Below are 16,618 nucleotides of genomic sequence, written 5' to 3'. Positions count from 1 at the left end.
AGTTTGGGACCTATTGTTTATTTTTTATTTATATATATTTTTTAGAATCAATATTTTTGTGATGTACTAAGTTAGAAGGTTCCCTATACAATTTACTACATTAGCTGAGACAGAATTTATTTAAAACACAAGCAAAATGGACATTGTAACTAAAGTATACCCAAATGAATAAGAATCAAATCGAATCGATCAAAACAATGTGAGTGAATCAGAACTTAATCAAATTGGGAAATCTGTATCGATACCCAGCCCTAGAAAATAGGACTTCATCTTTATAATTTAACATCTGAATGATAAATACTTCAACATCCAAGAGTGTACAGTGTTGTTACATAGAATCAGATCCTTTATTAAGTACAGCAACTTGAGGCATTTTCACAGGAAATCAACATCTTAAACACAGAATACAGTGTGGCATAATATGCATAAAAGTACCAGGTAAAGGTTCATATGCAGGTCTTGTAGTGTTCTTCATTCAATGAGAAGAGCTCACTGTGAGCACATTCAGTGTTAAGTCTATATTAAATTTATCCTGCTCCTCAATACATTGAAGTTGTCGTGAGAGAAGCCCTGTGCATGGGATCGTTCAGGCTCTTCTTGAGTAAACGCAGCAGTCTTATTCTGCTTGGAATGATAGCTTGGTAAACCACACCTCCTATACATCTGGAAGCTCCTCCTCCTAAAACCACACCTTCTGAGTCCACTCCAGTGCCAATCAGTCCCTTTTGCTTATTTGTGTAAAGTCAACCTCCTTCCTCTTTTAAAGCATCTTTCAGTAAAAAAAAAAATACAAGTGCAGGAAGCTCCTCAAGAGATGAAAGAGGGTGGGATCTGATTGGATAACATTGAACTAGGGTAGGTATGTATCTTTCTTCAATGGGGTATGGCTCAGTTATTGCTGGGTGAAGCTGAGGAGATACGGAGAGGAAATAATTGGATAGTAGGTGGGGCCTGAATGGTGAATGATGGAACAGTAGATTAGTAGGAAATTCAAGACCCGTCAGGAGGGGTGGTGGTGAAACCGGCTATACAGCTCAAGTGTTGCGTGGCATCTCACACTGTTCACAGCGGTGCAGCGCGGGGTGGTTAAGGAAAGTGCAACTTTCACAGTTCCATGGAGCTCCCTCATAATCCTCGTCTCTTTGCACGACTGAAGGTTTAACTATTCAAAGGAAACAAGACATCATGAGACACAGAACATCAGTTCATCATCCAAACACACATCATTGCTTAATTATGAAAGCACTAGCATTCTGCCACACCCCTTGTCATCTCTGAATCTGGGCCACTTGCCCCGCATAGCAATAAAAGAGTAATGAAAATAGAACATGGGTGCAAGAAACACTATATCATATAAAGCAATTTAATACCCTCCACTCCACTGGTGTAGTTAGAGATCAGGACAAAATTGACAGGATATACAGTGAGTAAAGGGCTAATTTTAGCTCAGGGGAAGAAAATCAATAAATTCCATAAGATACAGTGAGGTTCTAAACTCCACATTGAAGATGTGACATTCAAATTCTAATTTAAACCTGAAGATTAAGTTCAGGATTAAAAAAAAAAAAAACAAAACTGTAAACAATGAAACATTATGACATAAAATAAATGTAAAAAATATTTAAGATTCTGCACTATTTCAAGGTCACTAATCAAAAAAAGCAAATTTGTGATATTAACTCAGATTTCCTTGATTCCATTGAAGCACACAAGATGCTCTTTGGAACATTCTCAGATTGAGTGCACCTGACATTCAAGTAAAAAACAAAAAAATATTATGTTGTGCTGACATTGATGTGATTTTTTTATGTAAACTGTTCACTCAAATTGTTATGCTAATATAATTTGTAATGAAAAAAAGAAAACTATTAAATAAGAAAAAATGCACACTCAAAAAAAGCATCATCACGCTTACTTTTGAGCAGATTTTTGAACCCCTTGTATATTTAATGAAAACCATATCTGGGATATATTCTAGTATAGCAAAGGAACAATATAAGATGACAAGATTAAACATGGTATAACAATGACTTCAAAATCCAGAGCTTTTTGAATTCCCACCTCTTATGGGTGGTGCAACAGGGCCAGGCTGAATATTATCATAAAAATTGTTCATGGCTCTCACATCAAGCTTGCCTAAAAAAAAATAAAAAAGGTAATCAGTAATCATAATCAGTAGCACAATGTGTGCAATCAGATGAAATAATGCAGTGTACACTGATCAGCCACAACATTAAAACCACTGACAGGTGAAGGGAATAACATCGATTATCTCATTTCAGTGGCACCTGTCAAGGAATGGGATATATTAGGCAGTAAGTGAACAGTCAGTTCTTGAATTTCATGTGTTGGAGGCAGGTAAAATGGGCAAGTGTAAGGATCTGAGCGACTTTGACAAGGGCCAAATTGTGATGGCTAGACGACTGGGTCAGAGCATCTCATTGATGTGCGTGGGGAGCGAAGGCTAGCCCGTCTGGTCTGATCCCACAGAAGAGCTACTGTAGCACAAATTGCTGAAAATGCTGACCATGCTGACCCGTCCACTGACAAAAGCACCTACAATGGGCATATGAGCATCAGAACTGGACCATGGAGCAATGGAAGAAGGTGGCCTGGTCTAATGAATCATGTTTTCTTTTAGATCATATGCGTCGTTTACCAGGGGAAGAGATGGCAGCAGGTTGCACTATGGGAAAAAAGGCAGACCAGCAGAGCCAGTGTGATTCTCTGTTCTGCTTGGAAACCTTGGGTCCTGGCATTCATATGGATGTTACTTTGACACGTATCACCTACCAAAAGATTGTTGCAGACCATGTACACCCCTTCATGTCAACGGTATTCCCTGATGGCAGTGGCCTCTTTCAGCAGGATAATGCGCCCTGACACACTGCAAAAATTGTTCAGGAATGGTTTAAGGAACATGACAAAGAGTTCAAGGTGTTGACTTGTCCTCCAAATTCCCCAGATCTCAATCCAATTGAACATCTATGGGATGTGCTGGACCAACAAGTCTGATCAATGGAGGCCCCACCTTGCAACTTACAGGACATAAAGGATTCGCTGCTAACGTATTGGTGCCAGATACCACAGGACACCTTCAGAGGTCTTGTGGAGTCCATTCCTCGACAGGTCAGAGCTGTTTTGGCGGCACGAGGGGGACCTTCACAATATTAGGCAGGTGGTTTTAATGTTGTGGCTGATCAGTGTATAAGTTCAGTTCATGCTGTGTGTCATAAGGATGACTAAATTTGTGCTATTTTTACCTTTAGACTGCAGATCTGTCTCCTTAATTGTGCAATCAATGTCAATCTGGAGCTGTCTGTTTTGGGACCGAATTCTGGTCATCTCCTCAGGCTAGCAACATATACAACATGCACACAACACCATTCTTTACCTTCACTTCTCCTTTAACATTAACTACACACAAATTATATTCCAAGCATTTTATTACTTTAACACTTCACATAAGCCTGTGTAAATTCAGAGGAATAAGATGACGCCTTTACTGGATGAGTACATCACGTACAGGAATGAGATTCTTTCATGTTCTGTGAAGCACATAGAATGGGTGAGAACTGAGTGAACAGATGTGATTCATAGTTAAAGAGGTACTGCATGTACATTTTTGGTACATTTGCTTTTATGGATGGCTAATTTGGAGAATTTGTTGAGGAATCATTCATACTCTTTAAATGTGATGTAAAACAAGTGAGTGTTTGTGATCCCCACCCCCTTCAAAAAGATGCATTCCAACGCTCTAAAAGCTATAAAATGTGTGTGTCTCTCTTACGCGAAGAATTAGACTGGTGCTGTTCACTCGTCTGATACGTCTCTGCAGGGCATCGAATTCCATTTCATTCACTTCTGCCTTCAACTGCTCTAGTTTCCGCCGTTCCAGCATGAGCTCTTTTATCAAACGCTCCATCCGTGCACGCTGGTGCAACAGAAGTGCTGGGGAAGAGACATACAACATTAGACAAATTAGACACCTTATCCTGACATGCATAAAAAGACACTAAACAGATGCAAAGGAGTTGCAGGAACTGGAATATGAATTTCTAAGATAATTACATTTTTATATAATTATTAGGCATGTCATGAAATATCGATATATCGATTACTGATCAGCACGTTATTTTATTGATATATTTATCAACATTTAAATTAGAAGGCTAATTTGCATGCTTTCCAATTCACTCAGTTGGGCTTCTGTTGAATATCTGATGTAATAGTGTTGGGAGACCACAAGGGGGTGATATACATTTATTGAAGCAGGTTGCAAGGCACAGGTATCACAACATAGGACGGGTATTTTAGAGCTCCTTGCACAGGATGCATACACACAAATGTCTTCAAGAATGAAAGTGACGTTGATGAGTTCGCAGGTTAATGTATAAAACTGGTTTACCTGCACAAACTGAATGATTAGAAATTATGTAATTTCTCTGTACGTCTCTTTAAAAAGGTTTCATTTAAGCTGTCAAACCACAAAAAGACATACATGTACTTGTAACTAAAAATACATCGAGTAGGCTATACGAAAGATTCATATACACAATATATCATCCACTGATGGCTAGAGTAAATAATCTTTGTCCTTTTCGGTCGAATTTAAAGGAAAACTTTGAGCTCCTGGTCCTGCAGATTTTTGAGCAGCCTCCGGAGGTGGCGAGCAGTGGTATGTACCTTCATAGAAAATAACTGTTATGAATTTTAGAATGTGCCATGTCGTCTGCCACGCTTTAAAGTTGTGTTGAGAATTATGTTTGAAAACGATTGTTGTGCAACGGGTAGCCCTATTTATATCTGAACAAATCCCAATTAATATCGATAATCATGTGGAAAATCTTATGATTATTGATGCGTGAAAAAGGCATCCACCCAAAGCCTAATTATTATATAAAAAAATAAAAATAAAAAAAATCCAGATGATTAAGATTAGCTGTCCCTGTAAACCAATTTCAACCACATTGAATTTGACCATTTCAAATGCTACCATACCTTAAACTGAAATAAAAATGATGCCTTTTTTCCCCATCAAGATTACATTAGTCTCACCTAGCCAGACTTTACTATCGGCATGAAGTTTGGTCAACTTTGAAGCTTGAACTGCAAACTAAAACAAAAAGGGCCATCTGATCAATATGCACAGCAACCGATCACTGTTTGTTAAAGTGATTATTTTGGGGCACATAAATCTGGAATTGGACATAACTCGGAAAACAAAGGTGAATATAAAGGTGTGCTCAAAGATATCTCATTTACTTGTTTATAAATGACTAAACCAAAACTCTTTAATATCTTTCCAAAGTGAGATACCATAAAACTAATCCTGTGATTCGCTCTTCCACAGAAGCATCCATTTACTGTTAAAGACCTATGCACCTGAATACTGGAAAATGCATGGAAGCCAATGAGATTGGAGCTTGCGATGTTTAAAAAGTTGTTGCTTTTTTGTGAACAATATGCAATCAGACAGTCCATAAAATGTCACACGAGACAATGTATATTCTTGTAGCCTTACATAAGCAGATTCTTACCTTGAGTATACGCATAGTCATCCGAGCCAGAGCTGGATCGTCTAGGCATGCGGTTGATCTGGCAGGAGATGTTCCCTGGCAGCACAGAGATGGGCAGGATGGGGGGAGGGGCAGCATGGCGCTCTCCCTGGTCCACTATATTGAGGAGGGATTCCGCCTCAACTGGTGGAGAGCCTGATGAATACTGTGCCTGTCCAGGGGACACTTTGATCTTGATGAATGCAGAAGTGGCAGGCTGGGGAGACGATGCAGGTCGGGGCCTTGCCACACCCTGGTGGACATACATTCCTTGATGGATGGTGGCCCCAGGGGGTCCGCTCATACTGATAGCTCGAGACGGGGAGCTCGGGGAAGGGCTGTTGGCCATATAGAGTGTTGGAGTATGTACAGGGGAGTTGCTTCGTGGTCGCTGTCCATCCAGTGTGATCTCTATCTGGTTCTTCATTGGGCCTTTGGAGGACAAGAAGGGCCTGTGGGACACGGGCAGGGGTTGCTGGTAAGACAGGCCAGGGAGCGTGGGGGGACTTATGGGCAGAAACACATGGGGCGGCTGCTGGACCTGATGTTGGGGAGAGCTGTAAGGGGACTGATATGTTGGAGTGGCGTAAGGAGACTGCTGGTACACAGATGTCCCAGACGTGGGCCAGGGAGTGGGCTGAGGACTCTGAGAGGGTGAGGGACGCATGTACACGGTGTTCCCGCTGTTACAATAAGCACCAGGAGGAATCTGCAATGCCTGGGGGGCAGAGGGGATGTTCTGGGAGAGGGTAACTGTTATGGGAGTCATGTAACGTGCAACGGAGGGATATGTAGGTGACATGCCCTGGATGCTGGGCGGAGGGGTGGGGATGTTTGAGCGTCCTTGGTCGTTCATGAAGAAGGGGATGAAGCCTGGTGATGGCACCATGGTAGCAGGGGCAGAGAGGGGCTCAGGGAAGCCACTTCGAGGATGCTCAATGTGACTGTCACTAGAACTGTGGACCAAAGCCCGACCGCCAGCATTATTTTTAGCTCCTTCAGGAGCAGGGTAACCCACACTTATACGCAGCATGTGGTTCCGGTTCAAGTGTACCTCATCTGGACTGTGGTACTCCTCATACAGGTATCGATTACTCTCCTGAGCCAGCAGATGGCAGCAGAGGTCCAGGTTATTGTTGTTCTGAAGAGGAAATAGAAAACAGTGAGGGAAACGTGTACTTGCACCTGACACCAGTCTGACAAAGTGACTTAACACAAATGTGATTCTAAGAACTGGCATTTGCCCAGAATGACTAAGCATGATATATGGCTGCTATCAGCTAATAGACTGATGAACTCTCAGTCTTTGAGCAGTTTCTCCATTGAAAACATCACACAGTGTAGGGCTGCACAATTAATGGAAAAGAAAATCAAGATTACATTTATGGCTCCATGATTAGTTAATAAACTAATCATGGAGAGTTTCAGTTACAGCATTCCTTTCAGCATACTCCTGTTGCATCATAGGTTTCTATTTACAACTTGAGCATAGAGCACAACAGTTGTGTTATGGATGCAAAAATTCCATTCATTTTCTCCATAGACTAACTGATTTTTAATGAGAACCTATAAACCTTTAAAGACAGACCTACCGAGGTTATTCATGGATGGGTTATGCCTCTGCTGAAGCTGTGTTTAGTATGCTTTAATTCAACTTCATCGTTTAAAAACCGTGTTTAATAGCAGAATTCCTAGTGAAGAACTACACTCCCCATGATAAGGCAGAGAAAGACTCACCAATAAGGGAATCACACGCAACAAGGCAAGCAAAAAAAGCTCTGCTGTGACCGCCCACTTCCATGACGCACTGTGAGTGACGCAATCAAGTCAGTCTCCCTGTACTCTCAAACTACCTGTTTATTTAAAAATAACTGAATATTTGCAATTTTAAATCAATAGTTTTATTTGATTATATCATTCGCAATGCTTTATGGGATTGTAGAATATGCCGTCATGAAAGATGGCGACCTTGTACTATTTTTTTTTGTCATATTTTCAAACTGTTTGTACTTTTGTGATTCACCTTGCAGCTGGTTTGGTTGGTTAATGGCTTAGAACTCTTTTATGAAGGATTTTTTGTAATACCTATGAAAGAAATGCCCAAAAACCCCTTTTCAGAATCAAGATGGCTGAAAATATGGGCGGGTTCTGTTGCACTCTATTCAGCAGCATTGAGCATTGTAACCAATCACAGACCAGTTTGTTGTCCACATGAATGCATTGCACAATCAGAGGTGTTAAAATTGTTGTATGGGTCTATCAGTAATGTCAACCAGTCCTAATGAGCGTGTTTTTAGCATTCTGATCCACAGATGTTTGTTTTATGTTTCACTTCTGTTCACTGTGGCATACGAAAATAAGCATTAAAGAACCACAGCAAATAGCACTGGGGGTAGTATGAAATGGTTTTGGATTCTAGATGTGCCACTGAGAATTCTATTAATGGAAATTAGAGCTGATGTGTGTAATTTTTTTCAATGTTTAAATACTTTCTCTTATTGCAACTTAATATGCATAGACAACTTCAAGTAAACCATTCATAGGTTGATTTCTCTATACAAGTGTATACACTGTGGCTCTACGGCACACTCAATGTTGCTCTGTTTGTTTGAGTAATCCAGCCATCTTGACACTGCTACATTGGCTCAACCTATGGCACAAGTTTGGGGTGGGACTGTGTGTTTGTTTGACCAATGTAAGACAGAGGGTGTACTCACATGTTTATTTTTGCAATTCTGTTTGGTGATGCTAGTGGTGCAGAAATTACTCACCTCAAGGAATAGTTCACCCAAAAATGAAAATTCTCTCATTTACTCACCCTCATACCATCCCAGATGTGTATGACCTACTTTCTTCTGCAGAACACAAAGATTTTTAGAAGAACATCTCAGCTCTGTAGGTCCATACAATGCAAGTGAATGGTGACCAGAAGGAAGTATTACTTTCTCATTCTTCTTTGGTTTTTGGCAATTCGCATTCTTTGCGCATATCGCCACATACTGGGCAGGGAGGGGTAAAAGGACTTTAAAATGTATCTGTTTCTCACCCACACCTATCATATTGCTTCTGAAGATATAGATTTAACCACTGCAGTCTTATGGATTACTTTTATGCTGCCTTTATATGCTTTTTGGATCTTCAAAGTTCTGTCCACCATTCACTTGCATTGTATGGATCTAAAAATGTTAGTTTGTGTTCTGCTGAAGAAAGTCATACACATCTGGGATTGCACAAGGGTGAGTAAATGAGAGCATTTTCATTTTTGGGTGAACTATCCCTTTCAGCTTATATAATTACAATAACAAGTGGACATAATCAATAATTATGATCATAATAGTGTCATGACATAGCATATCATCTTTGGCTGGTATTCCTCAGTGTATGACCTCTATTTAGAAATGTTGATCATTGTAAGCTCATCTATTCTAAACCCCTCTAGTTTGTTCATCCAAAATAGGTTCTCACCTGAAGAAGGCATTGAGACACTACTTTCTCTGGAATTTCTGGGAAGCGCTGCTTGAGGTCCTGCAGTATGTGATAGTCCAGCTGAGGCCCTCCTTGCGCCATCCTGAGCCCAAAGAGGAAGTCACTTCAAGGAGTCCGCAGCCAGGAGCGCAGCACCTGCTCTCCGCTCATCCCCTGACAAAGCATATGATAACAACATATCAGAGCCATAGATCAAATCTGAACACCCACATGCACGCTCAACAAACTGAGTCGACGAGTATGAGTCTTGCGTAATTCCATAACAAAGGGAAATCATTAAAGGTTGCTTATGCGCCAGACGGCCGCAGACACTCGGCTGCCGCAGTATGATGGCGCACTGCTAGAGTAGAATTGAGCCTTTATGCCTGCAGCTGGAAAAATGCCATTTATCAGAACAAAAAGTCGATTTTACCGCACGTTGATGGCAAATCGGACGGACAATGCAACGCTAAAAGACTTAGAGCTACAATCTTCGATCGTCTATCGGCGTTGGGTGTGTGGAGGAGGATTAGAATGGCTTGTGTTGTGTTGTGTGTAGCGATCCACACCAGGCAACGACCTGCAATCTGAGACATGACCGTGTGTCATGTGTAAAACTCCCATCAGCTCAACATCATTCTTCCACACGCACATTTGACAGGTGTGACTAACTGTTAAAGCCATAATTACAGCAATCGTAACACCTTACTGCATTAAACACCAGCCAGATAATGACAGAGACAATGACTATATTTGCCAATCCCCAAACATACACAAATACATTGTTATAAGTATAATATAAGTCATGTACATGGGCAAATAAGTTATGAATTTAAATGCAGCTATAGATGTCAAACAAGGCCTTCTTCATTAGATAAAAACGCTGATCACAGAAGGGTGCATACTAGCAAATTGTACAACACGATCATTTATTAGTATATGAACGACTCCTTGCATTTCAAGACTTCAAGTTTTATAAAGTAACTGAAACTGGCAATTACACCCATCAAGTCTCGTCGACAGGAACAGAGGAAAAGCGCAGGCTCGTTTCAGAACTCTCCTGCTAGCTGAGCCAGCGACACATTAGCTAACTAAACAGCCATTTACCAACAAAACAATACTCTAAAAAGTCAAGAAACGACGGTTCTGCTAGTTACCTGTGTCTAGCGCCTCTTTATTGCCGTGAAACCACATCGAACCGCCGCCAAATCCGTTTAAGAGCTGCAACTCAACGCTATTTTTACATGATGACAAAGACAGAAAGCCGCAATTTATGGGATCAACACAGACAGCGACACAAACAGCGTCTCATTACAAAACAAAAGTTTCGACATTATTCTTCAAAGTGCATCGCAATTTACTGCAGTGTTACATCATCTTTTCACGTGTGTCGTTATTGTACGGACTTGTCTCCAGGATGAGCACAAGAAAGACAACAACATTGGCTGTTCATTAACCGTTAGCTTTAGCATAGCCGCTAGCCGTCCGGTTTTTAGCCGCAGGGAGAAACGGAAGCGCAGCGCGCGCCGCTCCCCTCACTGAACTAAGCGCGAGCGGAGTGGGATCTCGAGCAACGGCTGCTGCGACCGTGTGCCTATCTGCTTGATCTCTTATGAATCCGATACCTGGTTGACATCATAAAGAACTCTCAAAGCAGCACATTATCTGAACGCATGCTGTCAGTTTCGGTGCACAGCAAACGACAGATTGCTGCTCTCACTGTGCCGAGAACAGCGTATTAAATAACATACCGTGGGATGGAGACTTGCGGCCGTTGACATCCAAGCAGGGCTTTTATAGGTGGCGGGACACCGCGTTGTATGGGACGGGTGAGGTGATCGAAATTACAGCGGTGGCTGATGCCAACGATTCCCCGGATTACTACAGGGAACACGGCGGCTGGTCTGTTCAGTCGCAACAAAATTGTCGTCTTCACTTTCGCCTATTTGTCTTCCTCTGTCGTTCCGGTTGGATGTTCCTCATTTGCTGACATAAGGCACTTTCATGCCATCTGTCGGGCTGGAGTTAAATTTGAACTAAAGAAAAAAATATTTCATATACTGTATATTTTACTATTTTAATATATAATACATAAGTGTTATAATAATAATGGTGATATCAGCTAATGAATTTAGTGAAGTTATACTTTGTTAGATAACATTCTCTAATTGATAATTATTTTTTTATTTATTTATTCACATCTTTCACGATCACTATGAATTTTGGCATATTAAAGGGATAGTTCACCCAAAAAATAAAATTCTCTCATCATTTACTCACCCTCATGCCATCCCAAATGTGTATGACTTTCTTCTGCTGAACACAAACAAAGATTTTTAGAAGAATATTTCAGCTCTGTAGGTCCTTACAATACAAGTGAATGGTGGCCAGAACTTTGAAGCTACTAAAAGCCTATAAAGGCAGCATAAAAGTAATCCAAACGACTTCAATGGCTAAATCCATGTCTTCAAAAGAAATATGATAGGTGTGGGTGAGAAACAGATCAATATTTAAGTCCTTTTTTACTTTAAATTATCTTTCCTGCCCAGTAGATGGTCAAATGTGCAGTGAATGTGAATTGCCAAAAACGAAAAAAGAAGGATGTGAAAGTGAAAGTGAAGATTTATAGTAAAAAGGGCTTAAATATTTAAATATTTTACTTTTTCTCACCCACACTTATCATATCACTTCTGAAGACATGGATTTAACCACTGGAGTCATATGGATTACTTTTATGCTGCTTTTATCTGCTTTTTGGACCTTCACATTTCTGGCCACCATTTGCTTGCATTGTATAGACATAAAGAGCTGAGATATTCTTCTAAAAATCTTAATTTGTTTTAAGCAGAAGAAAGAAAGTTATACACGTCTGAGATGGTGTGAGGGTGAGTAAATTATTCATTTCTGGGTGAACTATCCATTTAAGGCTGTTTTCTGTAACAGTGCTTTAAAGCAATATGTATTGTGAAAAGTGATATAGAAATATTACTGACTTGACCTTGAAAAATACTTTTTATTCATGCACAAAATTGTCGAAAGCAACAAGATTTTGGGCTCAAATTCCAATGCATTGGTCATGTGAATTTCTTACAGTTCACCAGATGAGGGAGTCATTTGTAAAACTGATGCTCAGCTACAGATATGATGATGCCATAATAATAAACAGCTCTGGAAACCCTCCCCTCTGGAAAAACTTATGTGTTATAAGAATGAAGGCAACTTATTTATGCACCGATTCTACATATTTACAGTAACTGATGTTAACGAGTCTTGCATATGACAGAGGTCTCAAGACCAAGATCAATAATCCAACTCTAATTTGTATATTACTATAGTATACTGTATATACACAGAAAAGCCTACAAGTCATATTTCTGTTGGGATCTTTGACACAGATAAGGATTTCAGATCATAGCAAAGTAATTTGAGACTGATAAGTCAACGTCTTCTCTGAGCTCCTGGTCAGCCAGCCAGTTCTCACTTGTCACAAGCCTTAATTTAGCTTAGCTCTGGTACCTGATAGTGGAGACTTCAGTTATCTGTCAGCAGATATGCAGAGGAAATACAGTTCTCTTTGGACTTTAGTCATAATGAGGAAAGGATACTGTAATGTTCACAGAACACTACTTAAACGTGGTAATTTTAGTCACTTTAATTATCATTTATGCATTTTTTGATCAGTTACAAACAATATCATAATCAATATTATTCATTTCATTATTGTTTCAAAGCCTTTAAAGAGTTTTGTTGTATTCTGAATATCACAATTGGACCATTATAATCACAGTAATCACAAAATTCATAACATTTATGTTCTGATTTCAACATAAGATGCATCTTAATATAAAACAGAATACATACAAAAGAAAGGAAACTAGACCTATCCAAGTATATTTCAGTGCCTGAACCAAAAAAGCATTAGAGCAGACCTGAGTGAATTGTTATGCTGCATATTTCAGCAACTGTGAAAGAAATACAAGTGTAGTTTCTCTTTCTAACCAACTGCAAACCATCCTTCCTGTGTTAAGATCTGCACCTGTTCCTGTAGAATAAATGCCAAGCTTGCCCAACAGCTGACCTGCTGATAGAGTGAGCGAGACAGACAGATAAACAAACAGAAAAGGAAATAGAGTAAAAGAAAAAATGAAACAGAAAGAAAGAGGGAAGTTAATTGTCCAAACATTATAACTGGGACCACACACCGCACTGTTCTCACAGTGACTTTACTCTTCTTGTGATAATTGTAGTCTGTCAAGATTTTCAATCATCCTGGTCATCAAATTGCCAAACATTCATGAGTTTTAGACTTGAGTCCAGTCACCAACCAATAAACAATTTGTCTTTAAATGTAAACAAATGGAAAAAAAACAAATCTTCTGTTTTTACTGGATCTGTTCTAACAGATGATCTCTGTAGGTGTGTCCCAAACTGCACACTTCTGCACTATTCTATGCCACTTTTTAGTCTAAGTAGTGCAAGTAGTGTTTACACTGAAAATGCGATAAAAAGAAGTGTACTACAAGTACCCGGATGATGCACTTCTTCAAACGTCAAAACGGAGTGTGGAATGTTGGACACTTCTTGCACTCAGCGCTCGCGGCTTTCCGTACATAGCAGAAGGGGCAGAGTTACCTGGCTGCGTTGCTGGTCTGACAAAAGCAGTTGTAAACAATGGAGAATGTGGCAACCAGCGAAACATCAGTAAAGACAGTACCTTACAAATGTGAGCTGAAAGTTATACCATCTCCCACGCTGAGTGAATATGTTTATTATTTTGGATATAAGTGTTAAACTGAGTGGCAACACATCATGTGCGTTTTAAACGTAACTTCCGTCATCAGTTAAACAGCAAATGCTTCCATTTTGTAAAAAAAAACCCATTAAGTGTCCCATTTGGGATGAAACTACAATTTGAAAATATATACACTACATGGCTTAGTGCATATTGTATTCTGTAAGTGTATAGTGTATAGTGAGTCATTTGGGACACAGATAGTGTCTTTTTTCCACCCTTAAATCCAGTTCAAAGGACCTGCTATAGCACCATTCACCACACTTGGAGCATTGAGCTGTTTATAACACCTTCTATTGCAATGTTTGTCAAGTCATTCGACTTTGAAAGAAGATATACAAGATATAACCTACTTTCAACAAGCTTTTCCCCTTGTTCTTAAAGATTTTTGTAAAGCTCCCCAAACTTCAGTAAATTGTATATACTTAATTATCCATGTTGAGAACAGAGAGAAAAGCATACAGTTTACAACTCAGGGGTGGCGCTCATTAGTGCAACACAGTAGTGAGAGAAGCAGTATTAACAGGCCTTCCGCTGGCTAGCTGTCTCCATAGCTCTGATCTCTGCCCACAGGTGGAACACTATTTTGGGCTCTCCCCTTATTGTCCCCATTGGTCTTCCAGACTAGATCTCTGGTCATAGTACTCTAGCTTAATGTTAACTCTAGATTAATGTTTATAGGGATTTTCAAGAGTGCTAACAATGTGAAGAAATGAAAATGCTGTCTATTTTACCCCACAGTTTTTATTGAAACCTGTCCTACTTTCCTTTTATTATACTGCTATGTTTTTATATATCTCTATAAAACGGGATTGTAACTATGGTCTGCCTCGATTTATTTCCTCTTTCATATAGGAGGAAAGTAATGCAACCGCTTGCATGACATGTAAACATCTCATACAAACATCCTCCTTCAAAAACCTTGGGATGCTCCTCAGAGGTGCTGGTTAAACCTCTTTAACCCTGAGATTGAGTCTTCCACAGGGAGTGCTCAAAAGTGCTCCTGTCCAAAGGGAGAGAAATGCATGCTGGGTCTGAGCTCACGTTACAGATGACAGTGCTGTGCTTTAGGCTGAGGGGGTTTCCAAAAGTCTTCAGCTCTTTTTGGTGATCACTTCCTGAATTAATCTATTATCTATTAACATATTCAATTGATAATAGCACCCAAACGTTCACAAAAATAAGAGGTGGGAGAGAGACACAATTCATTACCTGTTCATCATGAGTCCAAAATGTGTTCATAGAATATTATTAGTCACTGGAGCATGGCATCAGAACTGTTCATCTTGAAAGCATGCTGTCATGTCAGAGGGCAATGAGCCAACAGATCCCCACTGACACAAGGGGTGCATTCCATTCAGAAGTGATCATCCCTAAGCCCTATTCCCTTCAAAGACTGACCATCTCTGTGAGAGCTTTGGAGGGCTGAAAGGTGGGGGGGGCTCAAAAATGAAATGTTTTAGGAGTCATTTTGAAATGTCATTTTTATTGGAAATTCTGTTTGAAGCTATCTTACAGCATGGCTATCATGATTGTTCTCCCTTTGAAGTGCCCTTTGGAGGTGGATTTATCCCATTTGGAACACAGGGAAGGTCTGAATCACACTGTGCCCTATCACCATGAAAATAAGACCTGTTGTTTTTTATGAGTTAAAGTTCTATATTTGCATTTTCTAAAATACTGTAAATAATAATACAAATAATAAGCCTAATATTAAATCCATGAAAAACCTGCAGCTTATCATTTCTGCAAGACAAAAAAGTTTGAGTAGATATTTGTAAGTTTGAAGTGACACATTTTATCCACGTTTATAAATTATTAGGGCTGGGCGATTAATCAAATTTTATTTTCAATTATGATTTTGGCTTCCAACGATTATGAAAACAAGATCAAGATAAGACAAGATCAAGATAAAATGATTATTGTGCCGCATTTCGTTTCGCGATGAAACACCCCAGCGTTCTCCCGGCTGATGCACACTCTGGCGCGGGGATGCTCGTCACTTGCGCGCATTTGCTGCAGCTAGATTATAACGTGATGGCTCACAACGTAGTGAATCATAATATAAGTGTCACGTTCATGGTGTGTTCACGATCTTATCATGAAGAAAATCGGCGATACACAGCTCTATTATGAAGACAAAGTTTGTTTTTTTGTGAGTTAAAGATGGATCTAAGTGAACATAAAGGTGAATTATACACTGAAACAAAATACGTTTTTGATTAGTCTTTTTTGGCTTGTTTTCCAAAATAATTTCTAAAACTCCTTTAAAACAACGTACATTTACTTTAGGAGCTATACTGCAGATTGTTATTGGAGAATGTTAAATACAATATTTAATCAGGGCTCGACATTAAAGCTTGTCTGGGAGAAGTGGATTTTTGGAGGGGCAAGTGAAAGAGAAATTTACTTGCACGACCAGACAAGGAGACTGATTAAAACGTCAATAACAAAAATATAACCGGCTATATTTGTGATAGCCTAGGCCTGTGTCACTTATTAGAAAGTTCATATTATTATCCTGCTGTTGAAAGTAATCCAAAGTGCGTAATTTTATAATTTGCTAGCGATCTATTAACAGCTGTGCCCTGTTTGATTGACAGGTGGCATATGTGTGTGTGCTGAAAATGCGTGTGTTCCAAAAATGCTCATGCTAATGGACACCTGAGCGGTCAAATACATTTCCAAATTACGCCAAAATGCCCGTCTTGGTGATGTATTCATGTAAACACAGAGATTGATGTCTAAAGTGAACGTAAACAGTGGAGAAAAAAGCGGATTTGTATTAAAATGTCAGGCTTGT

General features: G+C 39.7%; 1 protein-coding gene across 3 annotated transcripts; it reads right to left on the bottom strand.

Annotated features, from left to right (window-relative positions):
- Positions 1-318: 318 nt before the first annotated feature.
- Positions 319-11,003, bottom strand: tab3 (TGF-beta activated kinase 1 (MAP3K7) binding protein 3). Of its 3 annotated transcripts, none has more exons than XM_051653131.1 (7): positions 10,775-10,997; positions 9,024-9,197; positions 5,541-6,699; positions 3,791-3,951; positions 3,264-3,354; positions 2,062-2,136; positions 319-1,162 (listed from the first exon to the last, which is right to left on the bottom strand). In XM_051653131.1, exons 2-7 carry the CDS (start codon positions 9,123-9,125, stop codon positions 1,035-1,037), a joined length of 1,716 nt encoding a protein of 571 aa, XP_051509091.1. In that variant the 5' UTR covers positions 9,126-9,197; positions 10,775-10,997; the 3' UTR covers positions 319-1,034. The 3 variants fall into 3 exon arrangements, 2 of the variants coding, with proteins under 2 accessions (XP_051509091.1, XP_051509092.1); XM_051653132.1 differs by lacking the exon at positions 10,775-10,997 and adding an exon at positions 10,181-10,498; XR_007892860.1 differs by lacking the exon at positions 319-1,162 and having other exon boundaries at positions 2,079-2,136; positions 3,264-3,548; positions 10,775-11,003.
- Positions 11,004-16,618: the final 5,615 nt, after the last annotated feature.

The sequence above is a fragment of the Myxocyprinus asiaticus genome, chromosome 24 (genome assembly GCF_019703515.2).
Source record: "Myxocyprinus asiaticus isolate MX2 ecotype Aquarium Trade chromosome 24, UBuf_Myxa_2, whole genome shotgun sequence".
In the NCBI taxonomy this organism is placed as follows: Eukaryota; Metazoa; Chordata; class Actinopteri; order Cypriniformes; family Catostomidae; genus Myxocyprinus; species Myxocyprinus asiaticus.
Note: the sequence above shows the minus strand (reverse complement) of the source record. Positions and strands in the feature narration are given on the sequence as shown.

Coding starts and splice junctions, on each gene's coding strand:
- tab3 (XM_051653131.1), bottom strand. CDS start 9,125: ATGGCGCAAGGAGGGCCTCAGCTGGACTATCACATACTGCAGGACCTC. Junction 2,137..3,263: donor GACAGATCTGCAGTCTAAAG/GTAAAAATAGCA, acceptor ATTTTTTTTTAG/GCAAGCTTGATGTGAGAGCC. Junction 1,163..2,061: donor TGTTGCACCACCCATAAGAG/GTGGGAATTCAA, acceptor TCCTTTGAATAG/TTAAACCTTCAGTCGTGCAA.